The sequence below is a fragment of the Nuphar pumila genome, chromosome 17 (genome assembly GCF_984573655.1).
Source record: "Nuphar pumila chromosome 17, dmNupPumi1.hap1.1, whole genome shotgun sequence".
NCBI lineage: Eukaryota > Viridiplantae > Streptophyta > Magnoliopsida > Nymphaeales > Nymphaeaceae > Nuphar > Nuphar pumila.
The window spans coordinates 76,985,561-77,005,219 of record NC_143265.1 but is presented as its reverse complement, the minus strand read 5'-3'; the positions used below and the strand labels follow the sequence as shown (position 1 = coordinate 77,005,219).

Genomic DNA, 19,659 nt, shown 5'->3' with positions numbered 1-19,659 from the left:
TTTGATTAATACATGGACCTGGGTATAGTTTGTAAAATTTTATATCAGACTGGGGCCCGACCTGAGTTCTGATTAAGACTCACAATTTTTTAATATAAAAATGATAAAAAAAAATATGAGGGGGTTGGCGTAGTGGGGTTGGGCTTTGGCTATCAGATGGGCGGTCAAAGTTCGATTCTTGCAGGTATCACCCTCTTGTGCAAACTAATGCTCAGCATAGGTCCTGAGGGCGAGAGTCCTAACCTTGGAGCTTTACGTCTCGTGGTCGATGACCATAAGTATAGCAAGCTGAGCCACCGCGAACAGGTCTTCGATCATAGATGTGGTTTCTTCAAGTAATAAATCTTAAAAAAAAAACTCTTAGACAAATTTGTTTCAGTTTTGAATGATCAAAATTTCAACTATGGTGAACAAGGTCAACATTGACATCGCAAAACATTTGCATTTCATGAGTCAACATCTTAAACCAACTTGTTCCACACTCGACTTGGTCAGGTCCACACTCTAACTCACCAAGTTTACAAGTGCAGAAATTTCTCATTGAAGGGTGTGAGTCATACTTGGGTCTGCAAACTGATCGGATATGGTTGGATATCCGATTCGTGTCCGGCTTATTTTTTAGGATATGGATTCTTTAAGTAAAATCCAAATGTGGATTCAGATCTGTTCATTTGGATCAATTTCGGATTTGGGTTAGATTTGGATCAGTATTTTAAGTTGGATTTAGGATTGATACAAATCAAAATCTGACCCGCATGCATTTTTTTTACATGTAAATAGCTTGTTTTCTTCTACTTTTTTTCGGGATCCGATATTTCCACATGTATTTTGGATACAGATTCAATTAAACCTTTTCGTATCTGATTCAGATCTACTATTTACATTTCAGATTTGGATTCAGATCTGGAAGGATCCAGTCCAAATCCGACCCTTTAGAATCATCTTAAACCAAAATCCTTCTTGCCTCCAACACCAGAGATCTCTCCCCAATCCAAATGGTTGCCTCCAACACCAGAGATCTCTCCCCAATCCAAATGGTCTTCACTTCCTTTTATTGTTAGTGTTCTTTTTTTCATTACCGATATTCTTATAGACCCGTTTGAAGTAGGGAAGCGCGTAAGACCCTCCATATTGGCCTTCCTTTTCATGTATAATACTATTTCAAAAAATACATCTTTCTACGATTGACCTCTGAATTTTCTTCTCCTCCTTGCATGAATACAAAAAGATGCGTGTCTATAAAATAAACAAACTGTGTGGGTGTTGTTTTTGCACGAAAAGTCGGTGACCACTAGCGTAAAAGAATGGCCGCCCCCCCTCGTTGTTGTAGTCAGCAAAGGAGCCAAATGGTCCCAAATTGTCTTAATGGCTTTCCTCCTCCCCTGTTAGTCTCTTTACTATTACCTTAAGCTAACATCCTTCAATATATATATATATATATATATATATATATATAGAGAGAGAGAGAGAGAGAGAGAGAGAGAGAGAGATGAGAGAGAGAGAGAGAGAGAGAGAGCTAAGTATGGCTTTGAGCATCACTATGACTCAATAATGATGGCCACTTTGCTTTTAGGTGAACAAAGAGGGGAAAGAAAAAAAAAGTTGGCTCGAAAATCCTTTTTATCTGTGTGACCCACCTTTCATTCTATCTATCCCATTGAAAACGTCATACAAATAGTTGTCTGTCGTTCAATTCTACTTAATCCACTTTTTTTCTTCTTTTTCCAATCGTTGGTGGTGTTTGGAGATTCCATTTTGCTTTCTTTTCTGTTGGAAGACTTTCACAGAGCTCGATAGTCTGTGGTTTCATTGTGGATATTCTCATGTGGGTGTTGGTTTTTCTTGTTCTCTTGGGGTTGTGTAATGATTATAGCGCGTTTAATTTGGTATTTCTGCTGAGGAGCGGGTGCGTTTGGTGCAATATTTAGTGGGTAGGCTTTGTGCGTGGTTGAGAGTAATCCTAAAGAAACTTCATGGGCAAACAAGGTCCTTGCTGCCATTGTGGGGTTACAAGTGAGTCTCCAATTTTCTATTTTCCATATCTATTTTAAGGCGTGGACTTTATTAATGTATTTTGTCGTTGGTCTTCCTAATTCTACTTCTAGTACGTTTGAGAGTTGAGGCCCTTGAGGATATGCAGAATGGTTTACCTGTAAATGAAAGGGGCAACATAAAAAGTTTTTATTTTGTAAAAGTTTAATCCTGAGAAATGGGATGTTTTCTTGCTCTGTTTTTGTTGCATTTCATCATTCGTCTTGATCTTTGAAGTTCAATGCTGGAAAGGAGGAACTATATATATATATATATATATATATATATATATATATATATATATATATATATATATATATATATATATATATATATATATATATATATTCTTTAATGTTGCAATGGGTTTTCTGTTCACTGATGAAAAACATCGTTTCTGGTCGTTATAGGATTTGGCATTTGATGAGTGTTACGACTCATGTCAAACTCTCTGTATAGATAATGATTATAGTAACTCAATGCAAATTGCAAGCATCTAAAAATTTAATTTGAGGATTCCCTTTGGCATATCAAAGGCCTGCTTATGTTTTCCTATTAGGCTATTACCTTATCAATCAGCAAGGTTAAGTGGTCATACTTCTTGTGAATCATGCGGACAAATCCAGATGGTTAATTGCACCAAATTGCATTATTTTGTCAACTAAAAGAAAATGCAGCCTCACTAAGATGCAGTTGTCATGATTGCAGCTTTCAGGTTTTCCAAAGCTGTTCCAGTTCTTTTATGTTGATATTTTTTTTTGGTCAAGAGGCATGTTGTTGGGGTTTTCATCCCCCTCATGAAATGAATCACCATGTTTACACGTTGCTGAATCCTGCACTGTCCTAATCTTTGCTGATTGCAAGTACTCTTTTCTTATCAAGTAGCGCTTTAGTAGTTTATAATAGGAACTTTGTAATTGTACTGCTATCATAATCTTTATAGTTAAAATTGATGTCTAGTAGCCTACTACTGATATTTTTCGTGATGTATCATAAGAATTTTTGCTAGTTCAGATTTTGGTACCATCCCTTGTCTCTTACCCTGTTACGGCACCAAGCCTTTGTTGAGGTTCAGTAAGCTTCATAAAGCGTGTTCATGTGGAACTTCTCACCATCTGGTTGCATTTTGCAAGGAATTTTTTGTTTTTCATCATTTGGTTTTGTCAGGTGGGATTGTTCACATGAACAAGATGGTTCCTGTGTTGAAAATTCTTAATGTTATGCTTGGTATGCTTTTGAACAGTCTTGAACTGTTTTATCCTATATATTTAGTTTCCACTAACCTCTCTTAGGGGTTTGTCATCAATTCCCTATTACAAGCTCATTCCCAAATGAGGAGTGCTGGAGTTATTCCTCATTTATTTTTACTTGGGCCAGGAGAAAGCATACACAGCTATGTCTCTGTATTGTTGTTTATAAATCCTTCAATATGTTTAGTAAGTATTATATATATATTATATAAGATTCAGTATAGCTTCTTGAAGAGATTATCTTAGAGGTTTCTCTACCTCATGTTTGCTGCTCTCTTTTTCCTATAATGATGTTTGCTTGCGCCTATGTGGCATCTTGAATGTACACAATGAAGTAAATCTTGTTGTGTAATGAAATTTTTAGTGTACAATAGGAGTTTGAAGAAATTTCGATCTAGTTGGCAAAAGAAAAGATGAGCGTGTGAAAACAATTTTTCATCTTAAAGTCAAGTTTTGTTGTTCAATCAATGGTGGCTTGCCATTTTTATTTTTGTATCTGACTACTTGATACCATCTCCTTATAGTAATGATGGTCTAGTTTACTGAAGCTTCTTGATATACATTCTGGAAGAATTGTTTTCCCATGTCAACAGAGAAGTTGGTATGGGCTTATGTATCTACAAGTTGCTTTGCAACTGCTATTGATTTGTGCTGAGAATTTCTTCCATGAATGCTAAGCATCAGGAAGATACTTCACGTTATTTGTTAACTATTTTGCTGTATCATTCTCTTGTTTGCGGAAGACTTATATATCCAAGGGTAATTGTTTATTGTAGCAGATGGATGACACCCTCATCTTTGTCGTCCCTGATTGTAGATGGTTTGGCAGGCACTCTACAACAACAACAACAACAACAACAACAACAACAACAACAACAACAACTACGCCTTCATCCCAAAACAATTGGGGTCGGCGATATGAACCAACAAAGAAAATCATTCTGGGTCTTCCACATGAATCCTTCTCCTCCATTCATTTCTATCCAATGCCATGTCCTCGGTGAGGTTCAAAGCATTCATATCCTTTCCTATCACCTCCATCCATGTCTTATTAGGCCTACCCCGACCTCTTTTAACTAATATATTTTTCCATTTCTCCATCCTTCTAACTGGAGCATCATTAGGCCTTCGTCGAATATGTCCAAACCACCGTAAACGATTCTCTCTCATCTTATTTTCAATGGGTGCAACGCCTACCTTCTTACGTATCTCCTCGTTCCGAATCTTATCTTTATTGTATTTCCACACATCCATCTCAGCATACGCATCTCAGCTACACTCATTTTTTGAATATGATGTCTCTTGGCAGCCCAACATTCCGTACCATATAGTAAAACGGGCCTAATAGTCGTCCTATAAAACTTTCCCTTCAACCGCAATGGCATTCTACGATCGCACAACACTCCAGTTGCACTCTTCAATTTCATCCACCCAACCTTTATCCTATGATTTACATCTCCATCAATTTCTCCATACTTTTGAATGATAGATCCCAAATATTTAAAAGAATCACCCACCGGTATTTCTTGCTCACCAAGCTTCACTACACTCCCATCACTACTTCGTTGCTTACTAAATCGACATTCCATGTATTTTGTCTTACTCTTACTCAACTTAAAACCTCTTGCTTCCAATGTCTGTCTCCATAATTCTAACTTAGCATTAACCCCAGCTCTAGACTCATCAATCAAAACAATATCATTAGCAAACAACATACACCACGGCTCATTGTTTTAAAAAAATTATTCATTATTCTGAAAGGCTTGGATCAGTATTTTATTATTACTGAAGCTTCTTGATATACATTCTGGAAGAATTGTTTTCCCATGTCAACAGAGAAGTTGGTATGGGCTTATGTATCTACAAGTTGCTTTGCAACTGCTATTGATTTGTGCTGAGAATTTCTTCCATGAATGCTAAGCATCAGGAAGATACTTCACGTTATTTGTTAACTATTTTGCTGTATCATTCTCTTGTTTGCGGAAGACTTATATATCCAAGGGTAATTGTTTATTGTAGCAGATGGATGACACCCTCATCTTTGTCGTCCCTGATTATAGATGGCTTGTCTGGCACTCTGTTTTAAAAAAATTATTCATTATTCTGAAAGGCTTGGATCAGTATTTTATGTTGGATTTAAGATTGGATCCCACATAAAATTCAAACATTTGTAATGTTTACATGCAAAATGGGTGTTTCCAATCACCAGATACAATATTGCCATCCACATTTCAGATCCAGATTCAGTCCTATTTCAACAGATCTCATTTGGACTGATTCTTGATTGTCATAATGCCTTTACGTGTCTGAAATTTGTTGCACTTGAATGCTGGCCCTTTTGGTCATCTCATTTGAACATCTCAAACATTGATACAAGAATTTAATCCCAGTTGTTCCCTTTTTACATCCAAAAGTGGCAAACCCATGCACGTAGCTGTTACCTAGTAGCAGCCTGATCAACAGCAGTTGTTGCTTTCTACTATATTTATCTAAAATTTATGGTTGAGCTTCTACATTTAGGTTGGTTGGAATTGAAAGCACTGTTTTTTTCTTATTTGACGATATTCTTGAGTAGAGTTTAGCCTACCACGAAGAACTAAATATTTAGAATAGTTTTTCAGTTGAAACTAATTATACTTTTTATCTGTCAATTGCTTTAGTTATCTATCATCTAAGTGTGATTTTTTGATGCCCTGGAAGATTCATTACAAACTCCCCATTAGCTACCTAATAATGAAAACTGATTTAACCAAACAGGCACTCCACTGTGGAGGAATGGGCCACCTGACAAGCCAGTACTGTGTAATGCATGTGGATCAAGGTGGAGGACAAAGGGCTCCTTCATAAACTATGCACCATTGCATGCTCGTGGATTTGCATCTGTCAATCTTGAAAGCAGCAACAGCTCTGGAGTGGATAGATCATTACATAAAACCAAGCCAGAAGCTCTGCATGTAACTGACCAGATTGAAGATAACCTAGAAGCTGTGCCAGAAATCCCCAAAAATGATACACGCTCAAAAAGTTCTGAAGAAGACACGGGCAACCGATCTGGTTCAGGATCAGGAATATCATATTCTGAGAGTTGTATACAGTTTGACGGCACAGATGGAAATGAAATCACAGGTGATCCCGGAGTAGCTTTTGTACAACTTTTTGAAGATATAGATAATGAATTTAGATCTGCATATCTGAAACACTCTTTGATCTCCCATGAGATTATGTTCCAGTTATCTTCATACTTACCATCTTTTCTATATTTGTCCCTTAAGAGAGTGGACATCAGATCAAGTTACAGGTTGACCTCCTTTAATTTTCTTGTGTGAAAGGCTCAGCCTTTTGTCCCCTTCCGAAAATTGTTCCTCCCTATGATTATTCTATTCTTCTAATAATTAGTCTCAGTTAGTTGATTCTCTGTTTAAGGTCATGGCATGTGGACCATAAAGTGCATTCCAAGCATGAGTCTCTGTTGAATCACATGAACAAGAAGCTGGACATACACTTAGATGTGTACATCAATATTTATGTTTATTTTTTTACTTGAATTTTTAATAGGAATGTAATCTTACATGCACACACACATAACACTATCTTGTCTGGTTGGTTGGGCACAGAAAGGCCTATGACCAACTGTATGTCATGTATAGATGAATTTAATCACTGGAGTTGCGTTACTATACACAGATTCTACATGTCTTAAGGAGTCAATAGGTTTTATTCCTTTTACTTATTTGAGCAATTAAATATGACCATGGTTTTTGGATGCATTGAGAGAAAAATTAGTTACAGGCCAAAGATTTTACCAGCCTTATATTTTGAATAGCTGTTGCAAGTTTGCTGTGTACATTTTCTATGAATTTGTTACTAAATGTTGAGTGTCAATTGGGTTAGTAATTATGCAGCATCTGTTTTCTAGGCTTCTAGCTAATTTTCTTTCCGTATTTATTTTGGTGCAAGGTATGTCGAACATTATAGTTTTGATATTTGAGTCTTAAGCGTTTAATTTTATGTGGTTTACACTACCTAGTATTCGTATGAATTTGACATACATAAATTTGGAGGCACCTATGCCTATTTGTTTCCTTCTGATTCCTTTGACTGTTAGCTGTCTCAAGCTGGGACATTATTCCTTACATCTGTTGGGATATCATTTCTCACATCCCAACTATTTATCGTACTGAGAATGTTTCAGACGACAAAGTTTCACTGAGAATAATTTTATCTTCTCTATGTCTGATCATTAGAATTTGTATCATTATTACAAATAGTAGTAGATGGACAACTATAAATTCTGTTTTTCTTTCTTTTTTCCTCTAATCATCATTGTCTGGACATGTGAATTTGCTTCGTTCTTATAATGAGGATGTGATGTGCTAGTCTGTTGACTGTGTTCAGGAGGTGATGCACGAGCCTATCGACTCCTCTCCTCTTTTTTTTCATAAAATTTCTAAAAGGAATTCTTCATTACTTTTATGTAAGAATAACTACCTTTCAGTTAAGTAAATGAAGAGGAATCTTATCATGATATTTGTTAAGGGGATCCTACTTAGATGCACATGTATCTGCTGCTACTGCTGCTGCATGTTTGCCGGCAATCTATCACAAACTTCTACCCTTTTGGTTCGCTGTTTCATTTATGTTCACTTTGTAATTTTTGCTGTCTGCGTTTCTTTTTCTTATTTGCAATTTGTGGTTCTATATAATATCTATAGATTCTAAACCTTAGTAGAATGGGGCACCTTGCTAATAAGTATTTGTACACAGAAAATTTAACTCTGAATGGAGAATGCTTGGATAGAGATTTTCAAATGTTTATGTATATGTTATGGAGCCCCCTGCATGGTTTTGCTGTTGTGCAACCTTTGTACTTGGATTAGCTAGTTGACTAAATTAAAAATCTTATGCACCAAAGCTGGATGATAAAGTTGTTGATTAGAGATTAGTTGTTTATCCTTGCATCATTGTTAGCCTGGTTCCTTTTGATTGTTCTTTACTGTAGACCTAGAACAAGAAGAGTTTCTATCATTTTTTTGTCAGGAATCATATTGAGAGATCCAATACAGCAGACATTACACCCTGGTTTCCTTATTGGTTTGGGTTCCCTATTGTATTGGGTTTCCTTATTCCAGTATTACTCCTTGTCATTTCTATTTGTAAAGTGTGTGTTATGGGCAAATATGGAAAGCCCACTTGTATTGTTTTCTATATAATGCAATGGACAGAGTCATGTTCCCTCATTAGGAATCGTGGAATAGAAGGAGCAGCAGCCCCAATCCTCTCGTCTTCTCTTCTTCTTCTTTGCCTATACTCTGGATCATCGTAAGGTACCGATTCTAAAGGGAAACACATGGTATATGTTAGATACTGTTAATTCCAACAAGATCAAGGGAACTCCCTGATTGTAAAGCTCCTTTGTCGAGTGTGTGAACATGAGTACTCCAATTTTAGTACTATAAACCTCTGTATAAATCAATAGAAAAAAAACACTAAAATGGTCATCTCTGATGCCCCAAGTCTATATCCATGTGACAAAGAGCATCACATACTAGACTACCACTTCACAAAATAGAATTATCATAGTATGTTGAATGACTGGTGAGAGAAAAAATGGACCGCACTAGCCTCAAGTTTGTGATTGAACACATCAACTCAATATTCTTGGTGAACATTGTTAAAATGTACCTATTATATATATATATATATACATATATATATATATATATATATATATATATATATATATATATATATATATATATATATATTCTGTTTATTACATCAATACCCGATAGGGGTATTTTTGTAATTTCACAGTTGTTTTAGAAAACAACTATTTTTTCCTTTTTGATCAAATGTAATTTTTATTATTTATTTTTTTTATTTTTCTTTTTATTATTTTTGAGGACCAAAAGGGGCTCCAACATAGAAGTCGTTGGAGCCCCCAACGGTCACAAATGTGACCGTTGGGGGCTCCCAACGACTCTATGGGAGCCCCCTTTTGGCTCTCCTTTTGAGGCCCTTTGGCCCTCCTTTTTCCTCCTCCTTCTCTTGTATAAATAGGGGTGATCCCCTTGTGTATTTTCATCTTGGAGAGCTCCTCTCTCATTTCAATAAGAGGCTTTGTATATTGTTGCCTTCTTAAAGGCTTGTGCTTGTATTGTCCCTTCGTGGACTTGTGATATTTTCTCTTTTATTCATTGTTGTATGTGCTTGTATGCACTCTTTATATTTCCGCAATATCTCATTACATGGTATCAGAGCCACTCGATTCTTGAAGGAAAGGTGTGGTTCGTGTATCTCTTATTTTGGTGGACATCTTCTCACTTCTTGGCAACATCATGGAGACAAAGATTGATCTTTCTTTCAAACTCAATGGAAAGAACTATATGATGTGGGCATCGGCAATGGAGAATAATCTCAAAGGGAAGAAGCTTTGGGGTTATGTCATGGGGACCGTTCCGGAACCGAAGCTTATGCTCACAAAAATGGAAGAAGATCAAGAAAAAGCTCTTGAGGGAGATGCTCGTCTCAAGGCCATTGAAAATCATCAAAAGGAAGTAGAAGATTGGGAAAGCAATCACGCAAAAATCCTTGCGTGGTTTATGAACAATGTGGAGCTTAAGGTATGTGCTAATATAGCTAAATTTCGTCGAGCCAATGAGGCTTGGTCCTTTATGAGGGGTATGTATACCCAAAAGGATCTTGCAAGAGCATACTTCTTGCAAGAAAAAGTTAGAACCACCAAGCAAGGTGATTCTAGCATTCAAGACTACTATAGTGCCCTTAACCCACTATGGGATGAATTGGCTCTTTTAGAGCCAAAGTGGGTTTCTATGGAAGATGTTGATTTAAGACAAAAACAAATGGAACAAGAGCGATTGTTTCAATTTCTTTTTGGGCTACGCCCCGAATTTGAGCAAGTGAGATCCTCACTTCTCATTAGATCTATTTTTCCTCCTATTGAGGATGCTATTGCCGAAATCACTCAAGAGGAGACAAGGCTTGGCATGAGTAAGCATGTTGATGAAGTCCTTGCCGTATCCAAACCGGGTAACAATGTTAGAACCTATAAGCCTCCTCATTTTGGGAAACAAGGGAACTACAATGGAGGAATTAAAATGATTGTTTGTCATTATTGCAATGAGCCGGGTCACATTAGACCCGTTTGTCCAAAGCTTATGGGAGCCTTCAAGCCTAAAGTAGCCTCTCTTGAAGAAACCACCTCCAAAGAAGATGAAGGCAAAAACAATGACATTAAAGAAACTCTTGGACAAATATCTATGGCTCTCCAACAAATGCTTAAAGTTTCTTCCTCCACATCGGGTGCGGCCATTGCTTCGACATCATCACCCGGTACGTATTCTTGGATCCTTGATTCCGGAGCTTCTTTTCATATGACCCCTCATGAGAATGCACTTAGTGATGTTTGCATCAATTCAAAGGACTCTTGTGTCTCAACGGCCGATGGAACTTTTTTGAAAATTTCAAGTATTGGCTCTTTTAAAGATTCTCAAAATTTTTGTGTTCCAAAAGTAAGAGTTGTTCCCAAATTAAATTTAAACCTTTTTTCGGTTTCTCAAATTGCCGACCATGGATGTGAAATATCTTTCTCATCTAATGGTTGCTTTGTGCAGGATCTCCGGTCCGGGAAGCGGATTGGGCAAGGCCATAGAAAGGGAGACCTCTATTATATGGACCATCTTGATCTCCCTACAAATTTTTTTTGTTCTTATGTCCAAGAAAAAAATATGGAAACTTGGCATAAAAGACTTGGTCATCCAAGTTATTCCAAAATGTATCTCTTTCCTTTTGGAAACAAATTTTGTAAGGAAAAAGAAATTAATTGCAAAGATTGCATTTTTGGAAAAATGAAGTCTATTCCTTTTCCAACTAGATCTTTTTTCTCATCAAGGCCTTTTGAATTGGTGCATTCGGATGTTTGGGGTCCTTCTCCGGTTATGTCTAAAGGGGGTTATTCATATTATGTTACGTTTGTTGATGACTTTACTCGGTATGTTTGGATTTATTTCCTTAGTCATAAGTCGGAAGTATTTACTTTCTTTAAAGATTTTCATAAAAAGGTTCAAAATCAATTTCAAAGTAACATATCTATTTTAAGATCCGATTCCGGTGGTGAATACTTATCTCACGAATTCCAAAATTATTTAAGCCAAAATGGCATTTGTCATCAAAAGTCATGTCCTAGGACTCCCCAACAAAATGGCCTAGCGGAAAGGAAACATAGGCACATTATAGAAACCGCTAGAACATTGCTTGTGTCTAGAAATATTCCAAAAAAATTTTGGGCGGAAGCCGTTCTTACCTCAACCTATCTAATCAATAGAATGCCCTCCTCTAAGTTAAAAAATGCTTCTCCCTATGAGAAACTCTTTAAGTTTTCACCCGATTTTAATCGACTTCGTATTTTTGGTTGCAAATGTTTTGTCCTACTACATAAAAGGGATAAGTTATCTCCCAAAGCAATTGAATGTGTATTTTTTGGATATGGTGAAAATCAAAAAGGGTATAGATGTTATGATTTTAAGAATGATAAACTATATGTTTCAAAAGATGTAACATTTCTCGAAGACGAAAACAGTTTTGATAAAATAGAAGAGACAAATGAAATTGATTATGTATTCTTATATGATCTTATTGATGACATACAAGAAGATTCTCTTGAAAACATAGATGACACTCACGAGGTATCCCCTCTTGACATAACACTCTCAAATGATAATAATTCAAATACAAATGTTCATGATAGCAATGCCAATATAAATGTTTACTCAAGAAGAAATCAAGAAAAACCTATTAGTGCCCTCAAAAAATACTCTCAAATTTCCGAATCCATTGAGGAACCACAAGTTAGGCATTCTTCTAGAATATCAATACCCCCAAATAGGTTTGTCTCCTATGACTCTTTAACTCCCAACTATCGGGCATGTTTGATAACTCTACACTCTTATTTTGAACCAACCCACTATAATCAAGCTAAATCTATACCTCATTGGGTTGAAGCAATGCAAGTTGAACTAAATGCTTTAAAAAAGGCCAATACTTGGGAAGTAGTTGATCTACCGTCACACAAAAAACCTATTGGTTGTCGTTGGGTCTTCAAAGTTAAAACTAAAAGCGATGGCTCGTTGGAACGATATAAAGCAAGATTGGTTGCTAAGGGATACTCCCAAGAATATGGTATTGATTACGAAGAAACATTCGCCCCCGTAGCTCGTATGACAAGTGTCAGAACCTTAATAGCTGTCGCATCAACCAAAAAATGGCCTATTTATCAACTTGACGTAAAAAATGCTTTTTTAAATGGAAGTTTAAGTGAAGAAGTTTATATGGATCCACCACCCGGAATAAATATTAAGCAAGGTCAAACACTTCGGCTTTTAAAGGCATTATATGGTCTTAAACAAGCTCCTAAGGCTTGGTATGATCGTTTTAGTGATATCATGATAAAATTAGGATTTCATTCTTGTTATACTGACACTGCTCTTTTTGTTAAAAATGCAGGTTCTAGTATCGTAATTTTGTTGCTTTATGTTGATGATATGATTATCACTGGAAATGATCAAAGTAGTATTATTAATGTTAAAAATATGTTAAAAGATAATTTTGATATGTCTGATTTAGGTTTTCTCAGATATTTTCTTGGAATTGAGGTTGCATATTCTCCTAGAGGATATATTTTGTCACAGATGAAGCTTGCTGCAGATATATGTTCTAAGTCTGGGATTTCTGATGATAAGAAGGTAGAGACTCCCGAGGTTATTAATGCCAAGTTACGGTTAGAAGATGGGGTTCTTCTGGAAGATCCTACACCGTACCGACAACTCATTGGGTCTCTTACATATTTAACCATCACCAGACCAGATATCACTCATGCGGTTCACTCAGTCAGTCAATTTCAGCATGCTCCTACAACCGTGCATATGAGTGCGGTTCTCCGAATCATTCGCTACATTCGGAATACCATCAATAAAGGGCTATTTCTATCCTCCTCTTCCCCTTTGAATCTTCTTGCTTATACTGATGCAGATTGGGGAGGTAATCCCAATGATCGAGTCTCAACTACTGGTTTTTGTGTCTTTTTAGGGGACTCATTAATTGCCTGGCGATGCAAGAAGCAGCAGAAAATTTCACTCTCATCCACTGAAGCTGAGTACCGGGCAATGGCAACCACAACAATGGAACTTGTATGGCTTCGCAGTTTGCTTAAAGATATGGGAGTTGATATTACTGAAGCCTCCAAGCTGTGTTGCGACAATAAGAGTGCCATCTATATCGCAAGCAATCATACTTTTCATGAACGTACGAAGCATATCGAAATGGATTGCCACTATGTTCGTGACGAATTTTTACGAGGAACTATTGCTCTGCCATATGTCACTTCAGAATATCAGTTGGCAGACTTCTTCACCAAAGCTCTTCCAGCTCCTCGGTTCATGTTTCTTCTCGGCAAACTTTCCGTCCTTCCCCCGTAAAGTTTGAGGGGGGGTGTTAAAATGTACCTATTATATATATATATATATATATATATATTTTGTTTATTACATCAATACCCGATAGGGGTATTTTTGTAATTTCACAGTTGTTTTAGAAAACAACTATTTTTTCCTTTTTGATCAAATGTAATTTTTATTATTTATTTTTTTTATTTTTCTTTTTATTATTTTTGAGGACCAAAAGGGGCTCCAACATAGAAGTCGTTGGAGCCCCCAACGGTCACAAATGTGACCGTTGGGGGCTCCCAACGACTCTATGGGAGCCCCCTTTTGGCTCTCCTTTTGAGGCCCTTTGGCCCTCCTTTTTCCTCCTCCTTCTCTTGTATAAATAGGGGTGATCCCCTTGTGTATTTTCATCTTGGAGAGCTCCTCTCTCATTTCAATAAGAGGCTTTGTATATTGTTGCCTTCTTAAAGGCTTGTGCTTGTATTGTCCCTTCGTGGACTTGTGATATTTTCTCTTTTATTCATTGTTGTATGTGCTTGTATGCACTCTTTATATTTCCGCAATATCTCATTACAAACATATCAAATATTGGATTAGTGGTGATGTGGATTACATTCATGTTATATCAACAGTGGCAAGAGTCTAGGTTTGAACACCCTATTACCAAAGAAATGATTCTGCTGCACAACTTAAGCCACAAATGGAAGTCATTAGTCATGACAGAACTTTGGGCTTCATTTATATGTATCTAGAAGTCTAGCTTCATATTATCAGGCATACAACAAGAAAAGATGCAGATGCATCCCTTTCGGCAATGATTAACTTAGTGAACTAGCTGACTAGGACTGTGGCATGCAAGGAAGAGAACATTATTTGCGAACACTGGAATGAGTTTTACGCATGAATATTTCTGGTCAATTGATTTTGTAGAAAAGATGCTGAACAGGCTGGTGAGGCTATGCCCAAAAACTTTTCCTTGTGCTGAATGGTGATAAAGCTATTCTTGCAAATTGGCATATCTAATTAATAGAATAGAGCACTAGGAAAATATGTGAAATGACATCTAGCAATCAGATGTGCTATTGAAATTTTGGGAGCCTTTGTGGTTAGCAGTGTGCAGTACTTTATTATTTACTTTGTATAAATCTAGGATTAAAACAAGGATACTCATCCCAAGAGGCAATATAAATGAAATGGGAGGTTAGCCTTCACCTACAGGATATACCAGTCTTTAATTCATAAATCATATATTCTGGTTGTTCATAAAAAGCACGAGAATGCCACCTAATGGTGTTTCATATGTTATAATATAATTAGATACTTTTTGCATATCATGTTACAAATTTTTCTTTGATAATGAACAAATTTTGTGCCAACCTCTTTAGAAGTATGCTGTTAAGGAGTGAATCATGTGCCCTTTTTGTTATAATGCAGGTTCAGGGCTTATCCTTCTGGAATTTTACTTTTGTTTTGATAACAAAGCTGGCTGATAGCCAGTGGTTCAAAATTTGAGACCTCTTGGTTAATATAGTGTAGCTACCAATCCAGCTATTGAGTTTTGAGCTGATTATGGAAATACATTGTTCGCGTTAACTTGAAAGCGCCTAATAAATTGCTTCCAGTATGCTATTATTTTAAACAGAAAAACCCATAGTAAATCTACCCTAACATGCCTCTTGTATTGATATAGCATATCTTATGTTCGTTTATCTCTACTCTATGTCACATGGGTGTGGGTGCGGGGGTGCGGCAAAAAAAAAAAAAAAAATATATATATATATATATATATATATATATATATATATATATATATATATATATATATATATATATATAGAAGGGGGGTCCGGAGGTCCGGGGGTTCCCCCCGGCACGGGTCAAACGTACAGGGAGGAGGCACCCCTTCAATGCCACCTTGAAGAAAGTGGTGGTGAGCATCCAAGTCATGGGTCAGGTTGGCTCCGGTCGACCCAAAAGAGTTGGGCAAATCTGGCCTGTCATGTCCAGTTTGAGAAACCGGGTCAGGATCCACTTTAGGTACTGGGTCCGAGCCTGCTTCAAGTACTGGGTCTAGGCCCACTTCAGGTTCCGGGTCTGGATGAACTTCATAAAGAGGGTCTAGAACTGTTACACATTATGGGTCTGAATCAGAGTTACCGGAAGCGCCTAAGTAAAAGGGGAAGCGTGAAACGTCGCGCTTCCGAAGCGTGTAGGGAAGCACCACTTTTAAATGGGAAGCGCGCTTCCCATCATGCTTCCCCCTCGCTTCTCCTCGCTTCCTCCATTTTTTTTGATTTTTTGTATTTTTTATTTTTTATTTTTATTTTTTCGCTTCCCCCTCGCTTCCTAGGTCGCTTCCGGTTCGCTTCTGGTTCGCTTCCTAGGTCGCTTCTGAGACGATTTCCGAATCGCTCCTAAGTGGTCCCACGCTTCCCGCGTCCTAAAATTTTGAAAGTGCCTCGCTTCCTCAACTGGCAACCATGGTCTGAATCAACAATAGTAATAGTGGGGCCATGTGAAGATCCAACCAATCATGCGTGAGAGGCCATTTAAATGCCTTGAAACCGTTGGTGATAGGGTGAGGGCAATAAAGGGCAGTCTCACACATTATCAAAAAAGAGAGCATTGATTGGCCCAACCTTGTTGCCAATAATATTGAGAGTATCCACATAATATTCAATAATGACTCCTTTATTTAAGGAGCTACTTTGCCTCTCATTGGCTCTCATAAAAGGAAGTTGAGAGGGCATGATAATCTCCTGGGTAGCTCCAGCCAATGGCACCACGTTGGGAATAGCGAATCGCCCCATCCAATGATGATGTCCCCTCGTGAACCGCACCTCTTTGGCGAGGTCGAGTCTAGCTGGACCGGCGATCGATGGTGGCGTCCAACCAGTAGAGTAAAACGACAAAGAAGAGGATGAAGGTGAGGGCTCCATGGCAGTCACCGAGTCGAGGGCAACATGTCATCTCCTTCCACGCTTCCACGAGGTTTCATAGGGCAAATTTTAAAAAAAAAAAATCCAAAAAATGGACCAAAATGACCCTGGATGCGTTTACTGCACCCAGGGTCAGGTTGACCGCACCGGGTGCCGCACCCACATCACGTCGACGCGGGTGCAACACCTGTCTGGCCGAATCCCTGTGACATAGTCTCTACTTGATCTTCTAGTTAATAGGAATATGAGCTATTGCTCATATTCACTCTACACATGATGGTTAACTATGTTACATGCACTTTTCCCCTTAGCCGGCTGTCACAGGGAGGCACCTACTTGGGCATTAATGTAATTTTTTGTATTCAGCTGGGAAGGTGGCATGAGTGGTGGTTGGTTAGGCCTTAGGCTATATAAAGGCCAACCCAAAGAGTTGTACCATTATATGTTTGGTTTTCCATTGCTTAATGCAAATTGAGAGCAATTCCTTTGAGAATTCTCTTCTTGGAGGCTCCCTTCCTCTAAATGGGATAGGCTCCAGCTAGTTAGGCTTAACCTCCTAACTTCTGGTGATTCTCTCTTCTAACAACCCAAACCATAACGTAACAAACCCAAAACCTCCCTAGCTACCATCCAAACCAACCCAACTCTCCACTCAAGGCCAAATCCCCCTAGCTGATCCTCCCATTCTCTTCAGTTTCTCTCCTTTTACCCCTACCATCTTCCCTACAATTCCCATTCAAACCACCATTAATCCAAGCTCAAAAAAGTGAATGTAATAAACTATATGCTCTTATATATTTGTGAGGCGTATGCATGTCTGTGCACTTTCAAATGAACTCTTCAGTGTCTTTTTTGCTTTTGTCCTTGCTTCTGTTTTTGACTTTTCACTTTTGACATAACTGGCGAAATACTGTTTTCTCCTTCATGTTTTTAACTACTATAAGTAAAACATGGTAGCGATAATGTTCATCCTCAAGCTGACAGAAACCTAGGATGAAAGCACGAAAGAAGATATGAGGTCAGATGTGATCGCCAGGTAGTATAGTTGCATCATCTTAACCATAGAGTCTTGGCTTCAAATCCCACCAATAACATTCCAGGAAACAGAGAAAAAACTAGCAGCCTGATATTGCTATATCAATCAGAGTTAGGGCAAACATATTGGTGGACTAGTATTGCTATATCAATCAGAGTTAGGGCAAACATATTGGTGGACTAGTATTCCATGGGAAATGAAGTTGTGATTGATATTCCATGGTTCAGAAATGGTTACATGTAAAACTGGTGCAAATTTCACATACAAAATGCAAGATAAGGATTGCTGTAATGACAAAACAAATTGAGCTTTAACTGGAAAACTCTCCTACTGGTTTGTAAGTTGAGCTTTTAGATTGGTCAGTCTTGCCGTAATTGTGAGCTCTCATTCATTGGTTTGTGTTGATACCCTTGTTTTCATGATTGTCTCTCTTTCAGCTACTAACTTTTGAAGATCATCATGATTCTGATTAGGGCCAACATGGTTTCGCAGGTTCAGTGCAATCACATACCTGGGACTCGCAAATTCCATCTAGAAAGAGGGCAGGACTTAAACGCCAAAGTCCATCTTCTGTCCAGAAGCTCCAGAAAGACCTCTACAATATTCTTCATGAGAAAGACTCGTCCTACCTGTCTGAATTATCAGAGGAGGTTTTGCTTTTTGAAAATAAAAATCTAATTGGTTCTGTTGAGATTGACGTTGGAAGCATTCTGATTAGGCATTCATATTCAGCAGCAGGAGAGGAAGAATCAGAAGGAAGCTCATTTCCATCTGAAAACAAACAATATATAGAAAATGAATCATACACTGGGCTGTCCTTTCTTCCTTCACAATCTCAAAATTGTGAAGTTAGTTCGACCATGGTGTCAAAAGCTAAGGTGAAACAGGCTATAGAGAAGAGGAAGCAACCCCAAGAAAATTATGCTAAACGAATTGCTGTTGTGAAAAAAGTTTTGTAAGCTGAATCGGGTGAGCTCTATTAACCAACACATGTATCTACATTGCTTATTTGGAACAAAAAGCCATTCTATTTGTGTTTTGGCTGTATGTTGTCTCTGCATTCTTTGCAAATGTTTTTTTTGGAAGAATGTATTTTCTGTAAATGCTGTACTCTTGCGCTAGCACTTCTCTTGTTTGCTTTACCTGCATCACTGCATGTTTATCCAAGGGTAATTTTGATGCAAATTGATATCCCTATAATCTGATCTATAACATATTGATTGTACCATTGTGCTTTTCTATTTTCTTCAAGTTGTAACAGGCATATGGATGTGATGCAAGTTTTTTACTCCATTCGGCTTTGTAAAACTCCATATGGTATTACAGGATACAAAAAGAAAATAGGCTGATCATTCATCACATTCATGATAGTGGCACATAAGATGTGAAATTGTGAATTTCCTCATACAATCCTGGATTAGAACTGCAATCTTCTTTTTTTTTGAGATAATCATGCTGGTGTATTTAAGGGCCCTCAGATAAGAACTGCATTAGTTGGTTGCTAAATTAATCAACTTCCACATAATGTAATCAAACATGAAAGCTGAATAATTCCCAAAAGCTTGTAGTTGGATCAAAAGTATTTTCCAAAGTCTTTCCCAAAAGCTTGTATTTGTAATTCATTGAATTCTTTTGTACATATATTCCTGAAGAGCCTGAAACTGTATAGGTTGTCAATTTGGTATCCATGTAGATCTGAAACTGAAAAAAGAGTTCATCCATGCAGTCTTACCGTTTGAAGAGCCTGCAACAGTTGTGACTGTCTGTTGTCAACTGGGCATCCGTGTAGCTGCAAAATCTACCTGGCCAACACTTGGATCTAGATCTAGGTCCAACTAAATGAAACTAGGCTTTATGTTATTAATGGTTGCATAATTTGTAATATGTGAAAAATTAGTTGTATCCTGGTGCTGCTCGCATTCGCTCGACTCTAATCTGATCCA

The 19,659-nt window shown here is 37.6% G+C and overlaps 1 protein-coding gene across 6 annotated transcripts; it reads left to right on the top strand.

Annotated features, from left to right (window-relative positions):
• Positions 1–1,550: 1,550 nt before the first annotated feature.
• On the top strand, positions 1,551–19,659 carry LOC149812308 (GATA transcription factor 26-like). 6 transcript variants are annotated; one of them, XM_089993503.1, is made up of 3 exons: positions 1,551–2,013; positions 6,039–6,407; positions 19,410–19,659. In XM_089993503.1, exons 1-3 carry the CDS (start codon positions 1,974–1,976, stop codon positions 19,553–19,555), a joined length of 555 nt encoding a protein of 184 aa, XP_089849629.1. In that variant the 5' UTR covers positions 1,551–1,973; the 3' UTR covers positions 19,556–19,659. The 6 variants fall into 6 exon arrangements, with proteins under 6 accessions (XP_089849629.1, XP_089849630.1, XP_089849631.1 ...); XM_089993504.1 differs by having other exon boundaries at positions 1,554–2,013; positions 19,443–19,657; XM_089993505.1 differs by lacking the exon at positions 19,410–19,659 and adding an exon at positions 15,176–15,246 and having other exon boundaries at positions 1,556–2,013.